Below are 27,620 nucleotides of genomic sequence, written 5' to 3' on the forward strand. Positions count from 1 at the left end.
GGGGGGGGGGGGGGGGGGGGGGGGGGTCCCTATGGTTTGAAGATACCTTTGGTGATCGTTAATGAGAAGTTAACGGCCGTATGGTATCTGGGTGAGATCCTTAAGTCCCTTGTTGTGCCTTTTGTTAGGCAGCATAATCAAACCGTGTAGCAGGATAACACGAGACCACACGTCTTGCGACATATCGTTCATTTAGTTTGGCCTCCATACAGTCCCGATTCGTGCCTAGTCGAGCATTTGTGAGATGAACTAGACAGAAGAGTTAAGAATCGCCGTAACCTCCAAAACACTCTCCCCAAGTTAGCCAATGCATTTGTCCAAGAAAGAAATGATATTCCAATACGGAGAGTAAATGTCCTCATTAATTCGAAGCAACGAAGAATTGAGGAGGACACACGGTTTAAAACTGCAGCCATTTCAACTTTGATTCACGTAGGTTACTACCAATCATGACCTTCTAGCGAAGTAACTATTAATTTAAAATTCACCCAAAATTAATTTGAGCCTCGGGTAACCTCAATATTTAATATTAATAATTACATCTGAAATTTATATATTATGCTCATTTTTTTTTTATTAAACCTACAATTTGAAGATGCGTTTAATTTTCGTTTCTGTATATAATTATCTTGCCCTGCAAAAACAAAACATGTTGTGTGTGTGATGGGCCGTACAGCTATCTATGTTGTGTGTTTAATGGGCCGTACAGCTATGTATGTTGTGTGTGTGATGGACCGTACAGCTATGTATGTTGTGTGTGTGATGGACCGTACAGCTATGTATGTTGTGTGTGTGATGGGCCTTACAGCTATCTATGTTGTGTGTGTGATGGGCCGTACAGCTATGTATGTTGTGTGTGTGATGGGCCGTACAGCTATGTATGTTGTGTGTGTGATGGGCCGTACAGCTATGTATGTTGTGTGTGTGATGGGCCGTACAGCTATGTATGTTGTGTGTGTGATGGGCCGTACAGCTATGTATGTTGTGTGTGTGATGGGCCGTACAGCTATCTAGGTTGTGTGTGTGATAGGCCGTACAGCTATCTATGTTGTGTGTGTTATGGGCCGTACAGCTATCTAGGTTGTGTGTGTTATGGGCCGTACAGCTATCTAGGTTGTGTGTGTGATGGGCCGTACAGCTATCTAGGTTGTGTGTGTGATGGGCCGTACAGCTATCTAGGTTGTGTGTGTGATGGGCCGTATGTAAGTAGGGCACACTGTATTACACCTTTGCTGAAAATTATCCCACCACACTACTGCAGGCAGTCTGACAAATCACTTGTGTGCCATCCTATTTGTCCGAGTAGACTCTGGTATGTAGTTTACCTCCTCCTCCTGCTCGCACCATCACTAATCTCCCTCAACAGGAATGCTGGCAACGTTGATAGTCCTTATCATAATGATAATACACTCAGTAGAGCTAGCTGTCTCTAAACTCAATCTGGACAGCAATGACCTCAGTTCATGTTCAATACGTTGCTAAGATCCTCATAATGACATCATTTCAAAGGGGAAAAAAATCCGGCATATTTCAGAAAAAGCAATGAGCTAATTTCTCCAAATAATAATTTTAAAAAACACATCTATGGAAGACATTGATAATCAAGCATAGGATACAAAGTAAATGATGGCATATATATATTTATTTNAAAGGGGGGGGGGGGGGGAAATCAGGCATATTTCAGAAAAAGCAATGAACTAATTTCTCCAAATAATAATAAAAAAAACACTAATCTATGGCAGACATTGATAATCAAGCATAGGATACTTGGTAAATGATGACATATATATATATATATATATATTTGTTATTGGTCAAAGAAGTAATATAGACGGTAAAATCCCATATAACACTGGATCCTAATGGAGGTATGTCCGTAGGATACGAATTACTTAAAATAGTACAGTGTATATGGGGCAAAGAAGTAATTCCAACAGTGTGGACAAGTTAAGGTTGTCAAATTTTCGGAACGATCCGCTCCTTTATCAAGACACAGTGACAAAGAACAGTGAAATGTACATATACATCATATTATAAGAAGATAGAACTGATATACTATAATTGAAAACATAGCTATTATATAAAACTAATAGTCCCCTCGGCTAAAGACAGCCGAAGACAACAATTAAGCTGAGAGCATCGCGGACAAGGAACGCTGATAGTCTAAATATCAGAACTGCTCTATAGCGAAAGGGCACTAAGACGACTCGCCCAATGAAACACAACGACGGCCCGCCAAATGTTAACCAAAATCGGAGAAGAATCCCTCTAGAGAACTCTTTAACTACTAAATATATGTAGAGGACCTATGCTTGCGCAAGATGCACTATCACATAAAGTGAGTCATCGAGAGATAAGCACCAGAAAGAAGGGACGAGATATCAAAAACGTGGAACATGTGCACGTGGGAATCTGGCCCGGTAAATGTGAAAAATCTCAATTTCCTGCGAACTGCTCACATAATTAGTTGCCTCTCAATGCTGCAGTGGATTTTACAGTCACAGCAAGGGGGTCCACACTTAGTCGCCTCTTTCGGTTTACAGGAATAATTCATTTTATTATCAAATAAGTGAGGGCAGGACGAATAAGTAGATGAAATGGCTGAGATACTGTCTAAATCTGCAAAATTAATCTGACAACGGCTGTTGGTCACACACACTGACATGCAGCAGCAGGCAGGCGAGATAGCACTGAGACAGACACTTATTTGTTATATATATATGTATTTGTTCGTCGTTAATTTAAATTGCTGAGTGGGTTTTTAAAATTGGATATACAACCTAAATGCCAGCCATTATATATGTTATCTGCACCTCTTTAATTTAAATTTCTGACTATGTTGATAGGTCTTCCTGAAAGCTTGCAAGGAAATATATGTAGATGTGCATGACTATATTGAAAAAGATTAGTTCAACATCTCAGCTTCCCTGTATTATAATAACTATACACTAATTATATGGTTAAGTGGTTAGGACATCATATTATCTCATTACACAGAAGTTATCCATGTTTCTACATGTTTGTTCTACATACATGCATAATTCAATTGTATAACATAGTAACAGGATCTATTTCAAATGTAGTGAGGCTTTTTCTAAGTTAACTAACCCTCATGATCATGAGCAAATATTTGTGGAGAACCTTGAGTTAATTTTATCCTGTAGGCTTCAGTTAGATCTTTTTTTTTATCTAATCTAATATCTAATGATATTTTTTTGCATATTAGCTCCTGAAATGAGTTAAATGACCAGTGAAGTGTTGAAAATAATGTCAGTCTCCGGTAAAGTAGGAACAACACAGTGTATGTAACATCATTTTACTGCTGCCACCAATTTCCACTTGTAATAGTGGGTGTACATGTGACATCTCATTATAGTGACAAAGCACATGTCAGACAAAGTGCTGACATATTTTTTAGCACAGTCAAATAGGTCGACTATTCTGTCTATGAACAAGACTGAATAGACTTGGTTATTTCCTGTTGCCTTTTATAGCTTACATGCATTATGAGAATGCTACTCTTTTACACACAGTCACTATAATGGCAAATATAACTGTTTTTTTTAATAAACATAAAGAAACCACACAAACCTGCTTACAACTTTACATAAGAATGTAGGAGTTGCCCCCCTTTGAATTCACAATTTCAACAGTGGCCTGTTCGTTTATGCGGAACAACCGGTTTGACCTTTAATAGATGTAACAAATTCGGATATCAATCCTGGCGGACCACCAAATGTTTATGCAGGCCTTGCAGGGCTTTGTCAAGGCTCTCCTGAAAGCAGCATCAGATTACCAGGCCCGACCTTATTTAATAAACGAACAACTGTGGTCCGACCGTTTAAACGAATACGGCCCAGGTATGTTATTATATTGCATTCAACAGAGAAGAGGTCATAAGGACCATTTAAAATACAGCGATGATGTCATCTTTTGTGATAACTCTACATTATTTTTCAGGAATGGACAGATGTGAATAATAACTCTCCATTACTTAAAAAATAATGTCATTTGTACTCCAAGCATGTGAATTTGGTCATTTCTCACGTGTGATATAAGAATGACATTTTTAGTTACAAAACTGACAACTAAGACTTATTCAGAAATATAACAGACAAATTATTTTTTATTCCACTCGTTCAGAACAAGACAACAATACATACAAAGAGTAATATGAATTGAGAATAAGAATTGAGAATAAGTTCACTTTAAGTTGATATTTACAGTAAGTTCAATGCTCTTTCCCTCATTTGATTTGAAGCTTTTGCTAGAACTGCAATCACTGTATTCATCTTTTTTTTGTCCCTGTATCACTTCACTGACTGACCGCTTTTGAGCGGACGTGGTTCTCTTATAGTTACGAATGGCAGATGATCGGTGACCTGTAACCTCCGATATTAGTTGTTCGTCAACACCAGCATGATATAGTCTGGTTGCTGCTGAAGTTCTTAAGGAATGATTGGTCCTGTATCCAGTAAGACCTGCTTGTTTGCAAAGTGACGAAACTACGCATGCAAGCTTGTGTCGGCCAAGCGGTTGGTTACAATACCATTGCATTCCATCAGGCTTTTGTAATGGACGAAGATAAAATGCATCACTACCCGTCAAAGGACACAATTTGCAATATTTTTCATACAACCGCACAACACATCTCTCCGGATTTTGTTCATTTGCATATGCAGTTACACACTTATTGGACACTTTCCTGTGTTTTAATCCACCCTGATTGTTTTTAGAAATATCCCCCGTATAGGCAAGATATCTGCCTTGCTCATTTTCACCAACACAAAACTGGGAACGATCTCCTCTCCTTAAATTTCGGTGTTCCTGGCCACCACGAAAAGCAAAATTTAGCCCAATCAGGTAGACCATTGTGTTGATTATTTTTTCTGGAGTATCATCACCAAGCACATGTTTGGACCACATTACATCCTCCTCCTCAGAAATAGGGAGAGCTTGTTTTTTCGGACCACCAACATTATTCTTTGATTTTTCTTTCATAATGTTATCCAGAGTATTCCTGATTTGAAGGAATCCTTCATCTGTGAGAAATTTGTATCTCTTATCTAGAGTATCTAGATATAATTGAATGCAAATGACGAAACTGTACATGGTTTCTGATGGATAATCAGATCCATCCACCTTTTTCACTTCACAAATAAACCTGGAAATGGAAAAGTTCACTGTTCAGCTCGTCCTTTGTCATTTTCTTCCAGGTTGACCAGTATAGGACTGATATCCATGTTCTTAGCAATTCTATTCCTGTTATCTTGCCATTCCTTAAACGTGTTTACAGCCCATTTTACTTTGCTCATGGTAGAGGCAGCTAGTCTAAAAATACATATAAAGTAAAATACTTTAATTACATGAATACTCATACTACATTTTATATTAGAAAAGTACTTTATTGTATTTTTAATTGCTTCAATTGGATTGAAATCAATGCAGCATATCATTTATCTAATATACATTGTTTACTGTATATATTATTAATCTTAGAACATTAGAAGTTATGAATTTAAAATAAGACTATTCCTCAGCAGCAATTAGTGTTCACTAGCCATAATTTGATAATTATACCAACTTAAAAAAGAAAGGTAAATCTTGTTTAACCTGTCTGGTTCAATTTCATAAAAAAAATGGAAATATAACTACATTTTTAAGTAACATGATTCTTTTCAAGTGTACAGTATACGCTATTTTAACAACTACGTATTGTGTTGATATATCACTCAATCGCATTTTATCTTGTTTATTTAATGGATAAGGGTTTTGAAAACACCATTTTGTTTTACTTTTAACATCTACACACTACTTTATACCACCCACTGGTAAAATTCACAATCAATGGTTTTCCGTATGAGAAAACTAAAGGAGAAATTGAGAGCGATTTGAAAATGATGGCGTTTTGGAATAAATTTTCTCAAAAATAATGTCTATTTATGCAAGATGATATCCTGAACGAGAAATTGTATCCATACAAAGGTGTCCCGCGTAAAAAATAGTCCGTCACATACTTATCATAAAATATTCAAAGAATATTGTGAGGATAACAACATCATTTTAAGAGTAACTGTGCATATATAGAAAAAAGCCAATGTCGATACCATCAAATCATTGTTTGCTTGAATTCAAGCAGACCGAGGATCGATCTCGATGTTTGAATGGAGAAATATATCAGGTTATAGTATATAAATGATAGACAGTTTATCACCCAATGTTTTCAGAATTTGACGTTCGCACAAAACCCTGAAACACAACGTGATAATCGATACTTATCAGCATTAATACTCTACACTACTATTTTAGTTTACGTAAGTTTCATAACCAGATTACACTTCATATTTAATCATGCCTTTATTTCCAGTCTATCTTGAAATATTGGCTTTCCTAGTTCTTGTTAGCGTAACTGTCGTTACGGGGTAAGTTTTAATTTTTAGTAATTCCAAATGTGCTCGATACATTACAGGGTAAAAATGTATTTCTCGGTTATTACATGAACGTAAGTAAATTGCAGTAGTTCACCACTAATACAAGACCAATTTCGGGCAAATACAAATATTTTCTAACATTTTAACTTGGATATAAAACTGTTTTTGTTCCCTACACAGTTATATAACAAAGGCATATATTAAATAATGAAATTCCAAATAAAACTCACTAAACAAAATCGTCCTTTAAAGGTAAATAATGCAACTCCTTTTACCGAAATTCTTTTAACTATTGCATTCAAATTATGGAAAATACAATGTATCCGTCGTTCGGTATGTTATTTATCTTTTTTTGGTTTATAAAATGCTTTCTTGCAGATTGTTATATTACTTATGTATATATATATTGAACCACATAGCTTGCACTTTAGAACAATATTAGCCAATTATTATCGAGCTCTAGACATGTATTAATCTCTGTCCAGGCAATCTCTGCACCTAAAGATAGAGTATTACGTGAATGCGGGTTTCGATAGGTTGGATAGAGATCATGACGGAACACTTACGCCAATGGAATTTAGAGGTGCGTTCGATAAGGATGATACCAACGGTGGGTAACCGTGAAATGTCACAACATTATTATAGAGAATACAACAGTTTTCTTATCACAAAAACTTGAACCACATATCATAAAATTCCATACAAGCTATCGATCGCATCCATCAATAACCCAAATAATGTCTATGTATGTCACGTAATATGGTTGCAATGAGAGACTGGGTTAATAAGTTCATTTATATAATTGGCCTTTTCGTTACCAATAGTTGTCTTTTCAATTATACAGATGACAAAATTTTAACTTTACAATAGTTCCAGGCCGACTCGTCCGCGATGTCACATGGTGAATAAAGTATGATACAAAAATGTAATTTTATAGTGCTCGAACATTTTCCACATTTAACAGTCTATATTTATGTGACATCATAACCCCATAACCAAATTGACTGCATTGAATGTAAAAAATATTAACAAGAAAAACTATTTCTTTATTGGGACTTTTAAACCCAATTTCTCGGCGAAATGTAGTTTGACATGTCTTTAACTATTGCTTTTGTCATTTCATGATATAAATGTGTTAATTTCGCATGTTAACCATGTTATAAGTAATATCCCTAATTTACACCAAACACAAATATTGAAGCAGGATAATACAACTGGTTTTCACGAAGAAATAAAGATTGACATCTACATGCTACATCACAATACATCATGTCATTGATTATATATAGCAGTTCGCCTATACACCCTAAGTGACCACGTCTCTGATTTGTAAGCAGTTCTCCTTCACATCCTAGGTGACCACGTATCTGGTTTGTAAGCAGTTCTCCTTTACATCCCAGGTGACCACGTATCTGGTTTGTAAGCAGTTCGGCTATAGATCCTAAGTGACCACGTCTCTGGCTTGTCAGCAGTTCGCCTATACATCCTAAGTGACCACGTCTCTGGTTTGTGAGCAGTTCTCCTTTACATCCTAGGTGACCACGTCTCTGGTTTGTAAGCAGTTCGCCTATACATCCTAAGTGATCACGTCTCTGATTTGTAAGCAGTTCTCCTTCACATCCTAGGTGACCACGTATCTGGTTTGTAAGCAGTTCTCCTATACGTCCTAGGTGACCACGTATCTGGTTTGTCAGCAGTTCGACTATACATCCTAAGTGATCACGTCTCTGATTTGTAAGCAGTTCTCCTTTACATCCTAGGTGACCACGTATCTGGTTTGACAGCAGTTCGACTATACATCCTAAGTGATCACGTCTCTGATTAGTAAGCAGTTCTCCTTTACATCCTAGGTGACCACGTCTCTGGTTTGTAAGCAGTTATCCTACATGTATATATCCTAAGTGACCACGTATCTGGTTTGTCAGCAGTTCGACTATACATCCTAAGTGATCACGTCTCTGATTTGTAAGCAGTTCTCCTTTACATCCTAGGTGACCACGTATCTGGTTTGTAAGCAGTTCGCCTATACATCCTAGGTGACCACGTATCTGGTTTGTAAGCAGTTCTCCTTTACATCCTAGGTGACCACGTATCTGGTTTGTCAGCAGTTCGACTATACATCCTAAGTGATCACGTCTCTGATTTGTAAGCAGTTCTCCTTTACATCCTAGGTGACCACGTCTCTGGTTTGTAAGCAGTTCGACTATACATCCTAAGTGACCACGTCTCTGGTTTGTAAGCAGTTCGCCTATACATCCTAAGTGACCAAGTATCTGGTTTGTAAGCAATTCGCCTATACATCCTAAGTGATCACGTCTCTGATTTGTAAGCAGTTCTCCTATACATCCTAGGTGACCACGTCTCTGATTTGTAAGCAGTTCTACTATACATCCTAAGTGACCACGTCTCTGGTTTGTAAGCAGTTCGCATATAAATCCTAAGTGACCACGTCTCTGATTTGTAAGCAGTTATCCTATATATCCTAGGTGACCACGTATCTGGTTTGTAAGCATTCGACTATACATCCTAAGTGACCACGTTTCTGGTTTGTAAGCAGTTCGCCTATACATCCTAAGTGACCACGTCTCTGGGTTGTAAGCAGTTCGACTATACATCCTAAGTGACCACGTTTCTGGTTTGTAAGCAGTTCGCCTATACATCCTAGGTGACCACGTCTCTGATTTGTAAGCAGTTCTACTATACCTCCTAAGTGACCACGTCTCTGGTTTGTAAGCAGCTCGCCTTTACATCTTAAGTGACCACGTCTCTGGTTTGTAAGCAGTTCGCCTATACATCCTAGACAACCACGTCTCTGGTTTGTAAGCAGTTCGCCTATCCATCCTAGGTGACCACGTCTCTTGTTTGTAAGCAGTTCGACTATACATCCTAAGTGACCACGTCTCTGGTTTGTAAGCAGTTCGCCTTTACATCTTAAGTGACCACGTCTCTGATTTGTAAGCAGTTATCCTACATGTATATATCCTAGGTGACCCCGTATCTGGTTTGTTAGCAGTTCGACTATACATCCTAAGTGACCACGTCTCTGATTTGTAAGCAGTTCTCCTTTACATCCTAGGTGACCACGTCTCTGGTTTGTAAGCAGTTATTCTATATATCCTAGGTGACCCCGTATCTGGTTTGTAAGCAGTTCGACTATTCATCCTAATTGACCACGTCTCTGATTTGTAAGCAGTTAGCCTATACATCCTAGGTGACCACGTATCTGGTTTGTAAGCAGTTCGACTATACATCCTAAGTGGCCACGTCTCTGGTTTGTAAGCAGTTCGACTAGACATCCTAAGTGACCACGTCCCTGGTTTGTAAGCATTTCGCCTAAACACCCTAAGTGAGCACTCCTCTGGTGTGTAAGCAGTTAGCCTATACACCCTAAGTGACCACGTCTCCGGTGTGTAAGCAGTTAGCCTATACACCCTAAACTATACACCCTAAGTGACCCCGTCTCTGGTTCGTAAGCAGTTCGACTATACATCCTAAGTTACCACGTCTCTGGTTTGTAAGCAGTTCGACTATGCATCCTAGGTGACCACGTCGCTGGTTTGTAAGCAGTTCGCCTATACATCCTAAGTGACCACGTCTCTCGTTTGTAAGCAGTTCGACTATACATCTTAAGTGACCACGTCTCTGGTCGAGGTGACCACGTCTCTGGTTTGTAAGCAGTTCGCATATACATCCTAGGTTACCACGTCTCTGGTTTGTAAGCAGTTCGACTAGACATCCTAAGTGACCACGTCCCTGGTTTGTAAGCAGTTCGTCTATACATCCTAGGTGACCACGTCTCTAGTTTGTAAGCAGTTCGACTATACATCCTAAGTGGCCACGTCTCTGGTTTGTAAGCAGTTCGACTATGCATCCTAGGTGACCACGTCGCTGGTTTGTAAGCAGTTCGCCTATACATCCTAAGTGACCACGTCTCTCGTTTGTAAGCAGTTCGACTATACATCTTAAGTGACCACGTCTCTGGTCGAGGTGACCACGTCTCTGGTTTGTAAGCAGTTCGACTATCCATCCTGATTGCCCACGTCTCTGGTTTGTAAACCCTAAGTGACCACGTCTCTGGTTTGTAAGCATTTCGCCTATACACCCTAAGTGACCACGTCTCTGATTTGTAAGCAGTTATCCTACATGTATATATCCTAGGTGACCCCGTATCTGGTTTGTTAGCAGTTCGACTATACATCCTAAGTGACCACTTCTCTGGTTTGTAAGCAGTTCGTCTATACATCCTAGGTGACCATTGTAAGCAGTTCTCCTATACATCCTAGGTGACCACGTATCTGGTTTGTAAGCAGTTCTCCTTTACATCCTAGGTGATCACGCCTCTTGTTTGTAAGCAGTTATTCTATATATCCTAGGTGACCCCGTATCTGGTTTGTAAGCAGTTCGACTATACATCCTATGTGACCACGTCTCTGGTTTGTAAGCAGTTCGCATATACATCCTAAGTGACCACGTCCCTGGTTTGTAAGCATTTCGCCTAAACTCCCTAAGTGAGCACGCCTCTGGTGTGTAAGCAGTTAGTCTATACACCCTAAGTGACCACGTCTCTGGTTTGTAAGCAGTTCGCATATACATCCTAAGTGACCACGTCCCTGGTTTGTAAGCAGTTCGTCTATTCATCCTAAGTGACCACGTCTCTGGTTTGTAAGCAATTCGCCTAAGCAGTTAGCCTATACATCCTAGGTGACCCCGTATCTGGTTTGTAAGCAGTTCGAGTATTCATCCTAATTGACCACGTCTCTGATTTGTAAGCAGTTCGCATATACATCCTAGGTTACCACGTCTCTGGTTTGTAAGCAGTTCGACTATGCATCCTAGGTGACCACGTCTCTGGTTGGTAAGCAGTTCGACTATACATCCTAGGTGACCACGTCCCTGGTTTTTAAGCAGTTCGCCTATACATCCTAAGTGACCACGTCTCTCGTTTGTAAGCAGTTCGACTATACATCCTAAGTGGCCACGTCTCTGGTTTGTAAGCAGTTCGACTATGCATCCTAGGTGACCACGTCGCTGGTTTGTAAGCAGTTCGCCTATACATCCTAGGTGACCACGTCTCTGGGTTTTTTAAGCAGTTCGCCAATACATCCTAAGTGACCACGTCTCTGGTTTGTAAGCAATTCGCCTATACACCCTAAGTGACCACGTCTCTGATTTGTAAGCAGTTATCCTACATGTATATATCCTAGGTGACCCCGTATCTGGTTTGTTAGCAGTTCGACTATACATCCTAAGTGACCACGTCCCTGGTTTGTAAGCATTTCGCCTAAACACCCTAAGTGAGCACGCCTCTGGTGTGTAAGCAGTTAGCCTATACACCCTAAGTGACCACGTCTCTGGTGTGTAAGCAGTTAGCCTATACACCCTAAGTGGCCACGTCTCTGGTTTGTAAGCAGTTCGACTATACACCCTAAGTGACCACGTCTCTGGTTTGTAAGCAGTTCGACTATACATCCTGATTGACCACGTCTCTGGTTTGTAAACCCTAAGTGACCACGTCTCTGGTTTGTAAGCAATTCGCCTATACACCCTAAGTGACCACGTCTCTGATTTGTAAGCAGTTCGACTATACATCCTAAGTGACCACGTCCCTGGTTTGTAAGCATTTCGCCTAAACACCCTAAGTGAGCACTCCTCTGGTGTGTAAGCAGTTAGCCTATACACCCTAAGTGGCCACGTCTCTGGTTTGCAAGCAGCTCGACTATACACCCTAAGTGACCACGTCTCTGGTTTGTAAGCAGTTCGTCTATACATCCTAGGTGACCACGTCTCTGGTTTGTAAGCAGTTCGACTATACATCCTGATTGACCACGTCTCTGGTTTGTAAACAGCTTATTATGTTAAGTCTCCGTTAATTAAAGTATCGTGCCATTAGTCTTCAAATTGACGTTTCGCGTAATCAATGTGAAAATTTATGTTTCGTGTAATAAGTATGTTTCATGTAGTCGACATGTAAATCACGCATATGGCTGTGAGATATAAGGACATATGAGCCGCCGGCTGGGATTAGGGTCCTTAAGTAGGAAAAATCAATTTTGTTATTTTTATGATTTCGAAATCTAGAGACATTTCTGATCAAAATGATATAAAAAAATATGTCAGTCCGTCAATATTTGATGATTTGACGCCACTTTAAAGATACGTCATACATAGAAGTATGCTATATGACTTCTGACGTCGCTTACAACGTCATTATTTCTAACGTTACTTTTAAGATTGATACCGGCGGGTAACATATGTATATTAATTTTAACTGCTTATTTCTGGCTTCACTCCGGAAGTTTAAGCATGATTGTAAAGGGAAATTCCAGAGCATTTAAATGGAAATAATAAAATATGTTATTAAGTCATACACAAATACTGAAATATAAAACAAATAGGGTTCCATATGACCACGGTACACATAATACTTCTGTACTCTACAGTTTTCTTCCGGTTATAGCTGTGACAAAAACATGTTTACAACAAAAACTTGAATCCGTATTCACAAATCTATATTACCACTTTGTAATGACCATGCCATACATGAAATTAATTTGGACGAGTTTTGGAATGAACGTACATGAAATAAAGTGGTGCGATTTTTGACGTTGCAAGCGTGGACACTGTCTTTTACGTCGCCACTTTGAATGTGAGTCATGCCCAGCTCAACGAGTTTTTGCTGTATTAAAGAGATTATATCTAAAAATGCAACGAAGAAAAAGGAAAAAAAATCAAGAAAATCATGGCCTTCTGTGTTACGGATTAATTACAATTTTTATTTCTCTTTAGCGTATATATTCTTGCGACACTTTGGTCAAAACTCGTACAGGAATTAAAGGTAAACTTTATTTATTTTATAACAATATGAAACAACATATTTCAGCTTATATTGGGGTGAGGGGCGGGTGGTGGTGTTATTTGAGGAAACTGGGTTACCCAGAGAAAACCAACGTGATCGGGCAGGTGGCCCCATATCTGTTCACGTCCGATTGGGGAATTGAACCCCGGCCGCCTTGGTGAAAGGCAAGTGCGCTATCCACGTCACCACCCAACCACTCACTACAGTACAATCCTGTGTAATAAGTATTTGAATATTCTATTTTAGTTGAAAATGTTGGTATACTTAGCCTCAGACTTTCCCCATTTAATTTTTCATTTGAATGAAAAACCTTCAAAATCTTGCTGTTTTAATTTAGTGATTGTTTTTCTCAAATATTTGTTAAACATAGTTTTCAGAAAACAAAACAGGCATTTTAGTTAAGGCACAGAATATGTTATTCCTATATTCAATACTGTTGTGTCTTTTGTAGATAATAAATAACAAGTTATATTTTGTTTATTTTCCCATAATCTTATTGGCCAAGGAAAATTTTAATACTCATATCACATCACTACACATTTTGGCCTCACTTTCTACATCCAGTAAACACTTTGACATGATGAAAACCCTAGAAAACTTGTAAAGCCACAGAAAGACCGTCCTTAGGCCAGTACAAATGGACGTGAAAAACAACTATGTACAATCAGAAACGATGGATTTCAGGGGGCTAAATTACCGAGTTATCGTGAGGTATTTAAGTTTTATGAGAACATGTATGAAGCTCTCGGCGTGTCACATATGTCTACATGTACGAAGGACTTCGATCGTATAGCTGAACACGGCCAGCCCGGATCATATTGCTGTATAAACATTGTTTCACTGACATGCTGTGATGGTATAATCAATTACGTTAACAATAAGACGTCTATATTACTTTATATTTAAACCAGATGGTGCCCCTAAAAAGGTCAGTTTATGCATAGTCTACGACATAGTCTATCTCGCAAAAGATTGATGAGTCATATAGAACACGTATAGACACATATTGGTCAGAAAAGATTTTACCAACGATCAAGCGCGGGGTGTTTTACAAAAAAGATTGAAAAACAACAATTGCAAATCAATGAATCACATGATCAAGTTTCAAACTTATGAAGTTCCCGATCGAATTCAGGGTTTATGTACTTTATACCATTCATCAGTCTCTATACTATGATATACCACGTAATTAGATTAAGTCTAAGTACGTGGATGGTGTACGTAGAAAAATGATTGTCGAAAAAGTCACATTGTACAAATGTAGACGTGCAGGTTAGCCTGCACCCCCTAGCTGCGATAACGTAGCTTTCTGTCGACGATATTTCTTTTATATATTGCGTCGTCAGAGCTACGAAGCGGTCCTATGCCAACTAATGGAGCAAAATCAAAAGTGTTAATCTGTAAGATTACATATAATTCACGCCTCATATGAGTATAATGTTATCAAAATATTGCATAATTGTTGAAAATACGAATCCTTACCCATGCAAAAACTCTTTTACGCAATTAACAAAGTCCGTATTGGGAAAAAAATCGATTTCGATTACGCTTGCTACGTTTACTTGATAATTTAACGACATTTTAGGCAGAGTTTAACTTCAAGTTGTGCAGGATATCAACAGAAATAGTTCATATTGCAACCTTATTTATGGATGTGGACCAATTTACTGTCAATTAATTCTAAAATCGCCCTGGTGTGATTCACACCGGGCTTGCTCCATTACAAGGCATGGGATCGATTTAATACCCGGCCGGGGCAGAGGAGGCCGGGTATTAATATTAGTACTATGCACCCCCTTGTCCGACACGCCTGAACCTGGCCAACAGTTACATTTATCACGATGACTAGCAGAAGAAACGGGAAAGAAGTGACTGAACTGATCGTCTAGCTCTGCAGCTATCACACTATCACATCAATTCATAAACTTTAAATTGGGTGGAAGAAACGCAGCCACCGTGTCTGTCATGGCGAAATGTAAACAATCTACCGGAAGTTTGCGCACCAGAAAACGGGAAATCCCTGTCGCTTCGATATTTAAGTCGATTTGATTAATTATTGATATCTAAAGTGTATAATATTGTTTGAAAATTAAGAGATAGCCTTCTAGTTTCAGTAGGTACATTATATGTATATGTTTTGGGAATAATAGAAGTTATATTGTACATTCTTGTAAAGCAAGTGAGATTTCCGTTTTCGCGCGAAACAGAAATAGAATACAAATATGACGTCTGTCGGAATTCCCGTATTTCTCCCTTTTCATTGGCTAGAAGTTAAGGACCCAAATCCCAGCCGGCGGCTCATATATCACGTTTTTACTGTCGTATCAGACTATTTATTTCTTCATTATAAAGATAATACGTGTAAATGTGTGATCACATGCATGAGTCACAGTAAAATACATCAGACATTTTCGAGTGTAGAACTAGTGCTTGTAGTTTGGTTTGGTTTGTTTATGATTTACGTCCTATTAATTAACAGCTATGATCATTTAAGGACGTGCCGGGATTTGGTGGTGGAGGAAAGCCGGAGTTCCCGGAGAAAAACCACCGACCGGCCGCCAGTACCTGGCGACTGCCCCATTTAGGTCTCTAACCCGCGACCCAGTGGTGGAGGGCTACATGTTTAGTGGTAGCTGCGGGAACCGTAGCTTCTTTGTCCGATTTTTTTTTTTTTTTTTTTTTATTGTTATCGGACGATATAGAAGCTACGGTTCCCGCAGCTAGTTTAGTGGTACATGTAGCAGAATATCAAACGCCTTAACCACTAGGTCGCTGCCGCCCCTTTGTATTGTGTCAACCTATGAATACATACATTCTAAAGGTGCAATTACCTGCTTGTGTGTTTCGTTCATCTTTCTGCTGGTGGATGTATTTAGTCTCCGAGGTCTGCTGTAGACTAGATGGCCAGTTATATATGTTGAGTACTAGCACGGTCCATACATGTATGCACACACTTTACAGACTATTTAATAAGAAATTAACCAGTGTTCGTCTACTTTTCAATTAGTTTACCCCCTCCCAAGGGGAAACACGAGACCCCAGGGTCATGCAATTTACAATTTGGGTAAAGCACCTTACGACCCTGCCTCTCTGTTTTAACAGTAATTTAGATAATTTGGATTTCCGACCTTTTGACCTCTACTATCACCGACGAGAAGGACGGAACAGCTGTATGATGCAGAGAAAATGTGTTTGGCATTCTGTATTTATTATAGGTAAAAGTTACAATCACCTGTGTGTGTTTTGTTGCGTGTTTATCTTTATATTAAAAGGAAAAATAGCAAAAACAACGCTGAAGCCTGATACATTTTCGTTTGACGTCATCGTTTTATGAGGATGTTAACGCATATGGTATATAAACAATTACCTGCACAGGGTATGTCGATTTAGGTAGTTATTCAATTCAATTGACAAGGAAATGTACACACAGTATTTTAGTAACATTCAAGTTCGAAATCATTAAAAAATGTTCTTTGATACAAACATCTGAATAAAATAATTGAAATTTTGATTAATTAGTGTAGTTAAAAGCAATTGTAGCAACTACGATAGTTATGCAAGTGTGTCAATTGCGTGGTATACATGAAACACGCATGCGAAGAATGTCACTTTGATCAAATAAGGAAAACGTTCAATGTATATATTTAAACGTATTATTGCATATCATTGTGTTACTAAATCAAATGAAAATTAAATAAAAAATAGCTTGCAATGGAACGTTATTGTAACAAGATATTATAGTTGTGTTTAACACTGTAGGAGAGATATAAACCTACAGCGATTTCAGAAACCACAACTCAGTTATCGTTCCTGATATACTGAAAATGTCTGTTTGATAGCCTTTACGCTAAATGCATAACAATGTCTGTGATCCAGTATCGAGATAATATGATAGCCTTCATAAAAATACGATAAGCAAACAATATGCCATTAGGAGACACACAATGGCGTATAGGTAGGTCTCCATGGACTCTATCCAGGAATAAGGGCCGGTCGGTCGGGTCTTCATTGGGTGCCAGGTACGATCCCATTGAGTCATAATGGCCTCCCGGGCCCCTTTCCATGTACATGGCCCTTCTAACCGGAACTGGTATGGCGTGCATGGGCCGAAAAAGCATTGGAACGCCAGAGTGGGGTCGGACATAGCGACTCGGTCTGCAAAACAAAACAACAAAGTCAAGAAGGCGGTTACGTCACTTATAAACATCACTTTTAGTCTTACATAAAATAATGACTGATAATACGGTGTAATTTCATTACAGTATCACGAACTTGTCGGAAATCAATTGTTAAATCTATGGCGATGACTTAATGAATTGCATGTGTTTGCTAGTAAAATGAGATAAACATAGTCAAATTATACTTTACTGTACTCAAAGATGTTAACAAAAAAGATGCTTAGTATCTTAACACAATAGATAAGGTGCTTACATGTACCATCACTATATACAAAAGTAGATATGATGTAGTGACTTATAATCATTCTGCTATCATATTGATCGCTTTGCCATTATTTTGATAGATTTACCTTTATACAGGACGAATGTAACTAATGAAGAGTAAATAACTATATATCACTTCCCAGCCAGGGCAAACAAGTTTTCAAAAGATTATAATGTGAATTGGTGCTGAAAGGAAATCATTGATTCATTATTATTATTGTGTAACCCACTGCTGTAAAAAACGGTTATTAACCTTTGAACCATAACCCATGACACTGGCTGATCTTGTTCGAGATTCCCGATCTTGCGGCGTTGGGGTGTTTATCAAATATTCAAAACTTACATAAATCCGGCTTTGACCCGTGAAGCTCTGCAAGCTCATCCATATATGGAACCATGTCCACCTTCATGGTATAACGATTTGATTGGACAAACCGCTTTTTCACGACGTCCCGTTTCCGATTGATGTCATTCCACATTTCAGTTGATGAGGGCAATTGGATATCCCCCTGAAAATGTGGTAAGTGTGTGTCACTGCAAAGTAAAATGAAATATCCACAAGATGAAAAAGAGATTTAAATTATAAACAACGCGCCAATTAATTAAAATGTAAATAATGTATAACTAGAAAATTAACACCTTACTAAGTACTTACAAAAGTAAGACGTGACACTAAGCTATGAGAATGCATTTAATATCGAACAAATATCAGAAATAATTATAATGGAGATAAGGTAATATTCATTTTAAAGACATTGGAGACCTAATATTGAGATAAAGGAAAATAAGAAATATCGAAGATCAAAAAATTGTTTGATCCCAACAATAACTTCATGAATGTACATGTACCAACATTTTGACATGAGTTACCAACAAGAGGCTGTCAATAATAACACGGCGGTAGATCACCTGAAAAGATGTTTAGCTCAGCAGCATAGATATAAATAAACATGTTAAATCAACAACAAATGTATGAGGCTCTAATTAGAACAATATCATTATCAGTTCTGATTTCTGAAATATATAATATATAGGAATAATGAGAGTTATTTAGACTGATCCTTATTTAATTCAGCAAGCTTATTATCTTTTAAAATTTAGATGTTCCCCTAATATGTTCTGTAAGAAACACAGGGTTTGAAATAGTGACACAGCACTGTGATTTTTGGCGTAATGATGACACAGAGTTAAATAAGTTTGATACAGGGGAGATAACTTGTCCCGGAGAGAAGGCACACATTTTAAGAATTATAATCCCCCCTTTTAATGGTATACATCGTTATATGCTTTCGTTTAACACCCGTCCCGTTCTCCACCGTAAACTTCTTTCCCTTTAACTTGCCTTTAACAAACATTTCACACCTGAAATTAATTTTTGTTTTAAATGTTGGTCTTTTAATATCGAAAACATATATGCTTTGGTATAGTTAATGTCAGACCCTTAAAAACAAAAATTGTACCTTAAACACTCTGGCAGACAGACGACTTTGGAGTTCAGATATGGGAAACACGGCTCCTATCTGCTGCATAATGCCGATCAGGACCATCGTGTTGTGTTTCAAATTTGGCGGGAACAGATGTTTGTAAAGATCGACCCTGTTTCCTTTGACCTCTATCAGAGAGTTATCAAGGAATGGGAAGTTGTATTTGTACCCGGTTGCCAGGAATACGGCGTCGATGTTTTCTTCTACGGTTCCATCTTCAAACTCAGCTCCGTTTTCCAGGAAACGTTTGATGTTGGGTTTTACGATGATAGAACCGCTTGCAATTCGATTGGGAAGATCGTCACTTATGGTCGGGTGTTGAGAGAAGTAGCCATGCTCGGGTTTCAGGGAGTAAGACTTGTGGTCAAACCGTTGGTTCATCTTCCTTATCTTTCCAAACTCCAAGATGCCCGTCGGAATGCGGTCCCGAAGAGCAATTAGATACCGCCTGTAGCTTTGCATATCGTCCGGAGCACCCTTGTCCGTTAACCGTTTAGATACCCAACAACCACGTCTGGTGCTCAGGTACACCTGTTCACAAACATCGAAAGTCAACGTATTAATGTATTTTAATCTAAAAATCACGATGGTTCACTAAGCAAATAATGTTTGCGTTACATTCATTTAAATATATTAGTCTTGTCTGGTGGAACTGATTTATAATTATATAGGTCTATAGTATGAGCTCTTTGTCACCGTATTTATATAATCAGTCTTCCCTTCCAATCGGGTATACCACTATTTATCCTAAACTTTATTTGTGTACAGCTAAATATTCCCATAACACCTGCTTGTTTACTTGAAACCTACCTGTTTGGAGGTTCGGGACAGATCCACGGCGGTGTCTACTCCGGAGTTCCCCACACCTACTACGATCACCTTCTGGTCTTCATACCCACGGCAGTCTCGATAGTCATGAGAATGGAATATTTTGCCTTTAAATTTTTCGATGCCAGCAAATTCGGGGATGTATTTATAGGTATGCTGACCAATGCAGACCATGACAGCGTCATATGTCTCAGTGGTCACTTTACCACTTTGTAACTCTTTGATTGTAACATCCCATCGACCGGAAGTCTCATAGTCATTCGCCATCACCACAGACTGGACCTGGTCAAGGACAAGGAAAAAGTACAATGCTTTCGTTGAAGAAAATGTTTAAGATAACGCGTAAAAATAACGTTGATATCATGATTTGTTTATTTATATGTGGATGGGAAACCATTACTGACACCCAAATTTATATTTTACTCCATTTTTGTCAGGTTTATACATTATGTTTATTGTAACAACAAATCATATGCAATTCATACTGACCAATATGGATTTGCGCAAAGTGTTCATAACAATGTAGAAATATCATAATAATATTTCCAATGATGACCATCATAGGGAAAATTGAACATCTAAACTTTTCAGTCAGTATGAAATATGGCATTATATGAGTCACATGTCATACCTCGGTTCGGAAACGGATGTATTTGGCAAGGTCGAACTCTTTTGCGTACAGGTTGAGGTACTTGAGTACGTATGCGTGATGCATATACATGGCGTAGTCCTTAGGTACGGGGAAGTCACTGTAGCTCAGCATTTCCTTACTAGTGTTGATCACCGTGGATTTCATTACACAGGATTGATCCTCCCGAACCTCCCTCGTGTAGTTCCACAGGCCGCCTACAAAATAAGCGGTAAAAAAACGGTTACATACAAACAATTCAAATAGAATACAATGCTGTAACAGACGATGTCACAGGCACCAACCACGTTGAATACATTGTACATATGCAAAAACACACAAGTGTGTGGTCTTGCTTTTATCACATACCTTCCGTCTTTGGTAGAGATCGATACAAAGATTTTATAAACTTTGATATTTTTGCAAATACCGGAAACTTTTCAGTACGCCATGACAAGGGGATTCCCATACAAAGTAGTTCCGGCTAGTAGGTAAATACAACATTCCGTATTGGAAATGTGCAATACAGAACGTTATATTTCATGGTCTGAAAATTGCTTGTATTACTATAACAAGATTCAACAGGTATGTAATAAAATAAGATAATAACAGGCGACGTCTAACGAACACAAGTCACGTGGAATATAATGAGATGGAAAAAGACGACGTCACAGGCACATCAGTCATTTAGAATTTATATATATATAGAACTAGATGGTAACAGGTTACGTCACAGGCACACCAGTCACGTGCACGTGGAATACATTAAGAAGGTAAAAACCAAGCGGAATACAATTAGATAGTACTAGGTGACGTCATAGGCACACCAGTCAAATGAAATACAATAATATTGTAACACGCGACGTCACATGAACACCAGTCAAGAGGAATACAATAAGATGATAATAGATCACGTCACATGCGCACTAGTCATGTGGAATAAAATGATATAGTAACAGGTGACGTCACAGGCGCATCAGTCACGTGGAATACCATACAATGATAGTAGGTATTACCACGGACTTAGATAACAATCTAATTCCGTGGTATTACTACGTATACAGCCACGCCAGTTACAGCTGCACACTTCATAAGGATTACACATTTTAGTCACATGTTCTGCTTTCACACATCAAGTGGTGAAATATTAAAAGTTAAAAATACATGATCTTTTTTTTAGATAAATTCAGAAAAAAATCGACTGGAATGAGAACGTCAGTGAGATTGGTTTTATCATATGATTAGAAAAATACAAACTAATTAACAAAATAAAAAAAATAAAACATCGTTATTAGACTTGATATAATTTGCATATATATATATGTTATTCGTTTACAAAACGAAGTCTATAATTAATCTGCTTTAATAATACCCTGACGTTTGCAGGTAACATATGTTTATCCAGTAAACATTAATGTAACAGGAATTTACATACCAAGTGCGCCGGATTTTTCAAAACATGTAGGCAGCATTCCTTCTTCTACACAAGCTTTAATGGCAGGTAGCCCACTGGCTCCGGCCCCGATAACCGCTACTTGCTTCATTCTGGACACCTAGTAACACAACAACCAACACTTTAACCAAATGTCCTCCTACACAAGCCTTAATGGCAGGTAGCCCACTGGGTCCGGCCCCGATAACCGCTACTTGCTTCATTCTGGACACCTAGTAACACAAAAAACACCAACACTTTAACCAAATGTCCTTGCCTGCAGTTACGGACACCGCAAAAAATTATTTCATCGTTACCAGCACGGTATTTCACCAAAATGTGTATGATGTTGGCGATATGTGTGCCTTTATCTTTAAAACGCGTAAGGTATCTAGTAAAAAAGGTCGAGAAACATTAACACGGTCTGTCACTGTGTCCGAAAATGTTCCGTTATCCCCACGTCCCGTTATCACGCCATCGTTTACAGGTTGTGACTCAGAAACGGCTGGTCAATCTATGACAGTAACAAAAACTGTCAAAAATATATCCCCATTCGCTCAAATAATCGCCGCAGTTCTAGCGAAATGTCTGACAATGATTCACTAGACGATTTTGATGTTGATGGTTTTATTGCATCAGAGTTGAACAAAAATACTAAGAAAAAACCGGACGGTGACATGAGGAAAGTACAGGATTTTTTACAAAATGTTCTCAAAGAAAAACGACCGATAGAAACAATACCCTCCGAGGGAAATAGTTTCAAAACCATCACACCCCTCCAGACGAACTATTTCCCTGGCATGCAGTTAGAGGGGAAATTGCTTGTTTATGTGGTTACTTTTGTATAGTGTAAAATAAGTAGAGATATATTAATTTCTACTAAAACGATGACACGGAGTAGAAATTAGTCACGTTTTATTGACAACTATCCCGGGTACACCTGAGACCTGTGGATTTCTAGCCTACACTTTCACGAGATTTAAAATAAAACTGTTAATTCTGTTATTAGGTCTGACGAGCAAGTCGGGAGATGCTCCTCGGGGAAAACGGTTGACAAACCACAGCGCCAGAAAATATATGGTGCAGAAACTCAATGACAAAGGATTATCCCCCAATCAAATTATGCAGGGACATTAAAGCTGGTGTCTTTTGTAACTTTCGAAAATTAGCTAACTCGAGTGAAATAAATACCATATTCAACAACCACTCGTTGTGTAACCTCTATTTATTACTAGTAAGACTAATAGAATCCATCCCTGATGTGAAATGTCTGAAAAACCCATATGCTATACTGATATGGGTCACAATACACATATTAGCATATGTGTTTTTCAGGCATTGGTAACGAGACCGTGTGACCTGACTAAATAGGGAAAATCTCACGGAAAATAAAGTATGGTTATGATAAAAAAATGATGTTACTGACTGATATAACAAACTCATACTTTGTAACAAAACAACTGTTACTTTGAAAAATAAAAACACATTCGGTATTTTCGGAGAGTGCGTTTACAGAAGTCCTTGATCGATATGGAACAATCAGGTGTAAACTGGTTAGGATTTTAGAGTAATTGTCACTATTTCAACAACATTTGTTCTAATCATTTATTCTGATAACTTCTAAAATGATGAGCAATGTTCATTACAAATATGCAGAAAAACAAGAGGCCGATGGGCCTTAACGGTCACCTGCCATCCGATTCAAATTAGGACTGTCATCCAGGGGCCAATTCATACTTATCGTCGGTCCGAGTGACCTTGCTGCATCGTCCATTAACACAATAACTTCAGTTACCATAACTTACATAGTTATTCCCCTTGGTAATTCTATTATTGTTGGACCATGTGAACACGATAACTGAAATAAATGGGTGTGACTCCAATTTTGACCCAAGTGGTCTGTTTCGAACAAACTTGGTAACTGTATGTTTTCTGTTCTTGGTTAAAGGAAACAAGTAAAAGCGTAAATCAAATAAGGCACAAAATTTTAATAGCACATTGTTAGTAGCAAAAATGCGTCATGAATGGAAAAAAAGGTGTACCACATGAATTTACATCTATTCTTGTGTAATGTCAATCAACATCACAGGGACAAATAATAATATAATGACAAAGGGCAATAATTCCGCAGGTTACCGTCAAATAATTACCGGACAAACTTTCATTGAACTCCGTCAGCATTTATTCAAGTTATCGTGTTTACAAGGTCCAATAATAATATTTTTACAAAGGGCAATAACTCTGTAAGTTACTATCAAATAATTCCCAGTTTCAAACTCATCCGAGATTTTATTGATATAAGGCTACATACAGAGTCTCATCAAACTTGGTTGATATTTACTCAAGTTATCGTGAACACAAGGTCCAATACAAAATAGTGTAATAATATTATTATAAATGGCAATAACTCTGTAAGTTACTGTCGAACAATTCCCATTTTCCAACTCATCCGAGATCTTATTGATATAAGGCCGCATGCAAAGTGTCATCAAACTTGGTTGATAATTATTTCAGCTATCATGTTCACAAGGTCCAATAATAATATTATTACAAAGGGCAATAACTCTGTAAGTTACTGTCGAATAATTCCCATTTTCCAACTCATCCGAGATCTTATTGATATAAGGCCGCATGCAAAGTTTCATCAAAGTTGGTTGATAATTACTTCAGCTATCATGTTCACAAGCTCCAATAATAATATTATTACAAAGGGCAATAACTCTGTAGGTTACCGCCGAATAATTCCCATTTTCGAACTCGTCCGAGTTCTCATTGATATATGGCTGCATACAAAGTTTCATCAAACTCGGTTAACATTTACTGAAGTTATCGTGTTCACAAGGAAAGCTTTATGCACGACGCACGACGGACGACGACGGACAAAAGCCTATCACAATAGGTTACCATGACCTATATGGTCAGGTAACCTAAAATATACGATTGAAAATGCTGCTATTTACTCTGGGAATCAATCAACATATTTAAAAGCTCCATCCCTAATTTTAACCAAACGAATGGGAAAAAGATAAATCGTTGGCATACATCATTTTAACAGGAAAACTATTGCGTTATTACGAGATAGCTAACGCGATGCAATGTGCTAACTATCACATTTAAACGAGACACCTTTTGTGTTTTAACGAGATAAATAATGCCTTTAACGAAATAATTATCGCGTTGACAAAATTAAGGAGAGGCTTTTGTGTTTACGAAATAAAAACAGAATGAAGCGAGACAAGGATCTTTAACTGAGGTGAACCATACATACACGTACACCACACGTATTTTAAACACAAACTCACATACCGGTAACACTGAGAATATAGTAAAGGGTACATATACCAGCAATACGGCTAATACACGGAAAACTTCCTTTAGCGGTCAAGCGAGTTAAAAGTGAATTAGTTTTAAAACCAGTGTATACTACATCTTAATCTTGAGGAATGTATACAGTTACAGTAAACGTCAATACAATGTATATATACATAATTTTATATGCTATAGGCTAAGCGTGTATACTGTTGAAAGCATCTAAACATATCTTTAAAATAAATTGTTTCATACTTTAAGACCTGAGGCAATGACTAAAAAGGGCGTTCGCCTCCAGGCAACATAACATATAGAGAATGTCTGCATGTATATATTCTGTAAGTATGTACCCTGCAAGCTCCTGTGGTTGTATTGTATTTCATGTGATTTTAAAGCGACTGAAATAGCAAACATCTGTAATGTGAATCGTATACAGATATCTGTAATATAGTAAAACTCAAATTAATATTGGAACTATTTTATTAAAAGTGTATCTTTTGGTGTTTGTGAGTGTCAGTGTCTTCCCATGTGTCTAGCTGTAACCAAGCCATATTGTGTAGTTTTTCTGTCATGGAAAATGAGTAGGGGGAGGGGGTCAATTAAGATGGAGTGTTAATATAATAACATAATTGAAAATAATTAAAGCATAGCCTATTACAGAAACAGTCGATCAGGATATTTTTATTTACGGTTATTTATGTGAAACATTGGTAGCAATCTACGTGTACAAACACAATGAGTGGGATACTTGTAGACTTCAACAGATCGACCATCAGTAGTGCCGCTCAGTTTAGATTCCCTATGTTCCATGTTATCACGTCTAAATATGCTACAGATTGTTTACCAGCTTAACATTCTTATATTATAATTCATTTTATTCAGACGGACACAAACATGTATTATATAAAGCCAAACACCTATGTTTGGGATTAGACTTCGACGGTCCAAATGTTTTTGAATGGTAATGGGTAAGTTAAAAGTGCAGTGAAATTTATCGCACGAGTTCATGCTTCATTTTGATATATTTCAACCTTCGTGTTTACACAATTTTACCATGACTCAGACTGAATATATACAGTTTGTCTACAGTATTTATCCTATTCAAATCTCGATGTAACTATTCACTTGAAACCTTTGTCCAGCATGACTAAAATTTTGATAAATCATTTCTGAGAGGAAAAAAGGTACTTTGCGGGGCTTTATGAAAGAATAAAAAAATAAGACGAAATCATTAACATAGTTTACAATCCAGGATTCGAACCCTTGACATCAGATCATTATATTGTCGTTCTAATCAACTAAATTACCTGTTCAACGGAAGAATCAGGGTCTAGTCGAGCTACGATAAAGCTACCGTGGAATTCTCTAGTGTTTGGCCTGAAGTGGGACAGGTGTCCAATGCACATAAGGTTTGACCATGACGTAGACTAACAATATATAGTTTGAACATGACATGGAACGTTTTGACTATGATAATTTGCAATGATTCAATACAATGATTTAGAAAACAAAAACAAAGAGAATGTCGTGTGCATCTATAATAGGAACAATTCGTGTCGGCATATGTCACCACAATAAGGCGCTGTAGATGTTCACCTGAAATAGGAAGTACATCCCTAGCTGAAAATCTAATGTAGGGAGACGGTATCAAAATTTCCGCATATTCTAATGTTTAATATTAAACTGATGAATATTGTATGTTTATTATTGACAGAACAGTGTGTTTTTTCAATATCAAAGTTTTTCAAAGCAATCCAGGCATTAATTCAGGTTTTTTTTATCAATGAGTCACATGTGTCCATTTTTCTGTACTTCAGGAAACCGGCTACCTATTTCACTACTATGAAGTTTTTCAAGAATGATAACTCTTACATGCATTTACTATGTGTATATGGTTTTATTATAAAATGTCAATTTTTAATCGTTCATAGAAAATTAATTTTACACAATTTCAGTATTGATGAAATTGATATGTATTGCATGACACGTGTAACGCACCAAGGTTTTGGGGCGTTGCGTTCCGTCTAATTCACCGACCAGCGGGAATCCTTAAAATTATACCGGCCGCTACCGGAAATAATCAACGGGGCTTCTGGGATAGAGCACTTTTGTTCCCGACTTCAGCCAGGTAAGCAGCACTTTTTCAGCTGTCTAAATCCAATGATTTAATTACTCTATGTCGCCCATCCTTCCAGAATTCGGGGTTGTAA

The 27,620-nt window shown here is 37.9% G+C and overlaps 1 protein-coding gene across 3 annotated transcripts in view; it reads right to left on the reverse strand.

Annotated features, from left to right (window-relative positions):
- Positions 1-16,592: 16,592 nt before the first annotated feature.
- The window catches only part of LOC110451073 (dimethylaniline monooxygenase [N-oxide-forming] 5-like), a 20,127-nt gene continuing 9,099 nt past the window's right edge, over positions 16,593-27,620 (reverse strand). Inside the window, exons 2-7 of one of the 3 annotated variants that reach the window (XM_021498926.1) lie at positions 22,105-22,222; positions 20,673-20,887; positions 20,024-20,323; positions 19,190-19,744; positions 18,073-18,238; positions 16,593-17,442 (exon numbers count right to left, since the gene is read on the reverse strand). In XM_021498926.1, coding sequence (XP_021354601.1) covers positions 17,186-17,442; positions 18,073-18,238; positions 19,190-19,744; positions 20,024-20,323; positions 20,673-20,887; positions 22,105-22,213 — 1,602 coding nt within the window. In that variant the 5' untranslated portion in view covers positions 22,214-22,222 and the 3' untranslated portion in view covers positions 16,593-17,185. Of the gene's footprint in view, positions 17,443-18,072; positions 18,264-19,189; positions 19,745-20,023; positions 20,324-20,672; positions 20,888-22,104; positions 22,335-27,620 lie in introns of those variants that run through there. The other 2 variants (XM_021498925.1, XM_021498927.1) reach the window with 2 other exon arrangements.

The sequence above is a fragment of the Mizuhopecten yessoensis genome, unplaced genomic scaffold (genome assembly GCF_002113885.1).
Source record: "Mizuhopecten yessoensis strain PY_sf001 unplaced genomic scaffold, ASM211388v2 scaffold5789, whole genome shotgun sequence".
Classification (NCBI taxonomy): domain Eukaryota; kingdom Metazoa; phylum Mollusca; class Bivalvia; order Pectinida; family Pectinidae; genus Mizuhopecten; species Mizuhopecten yessoensis.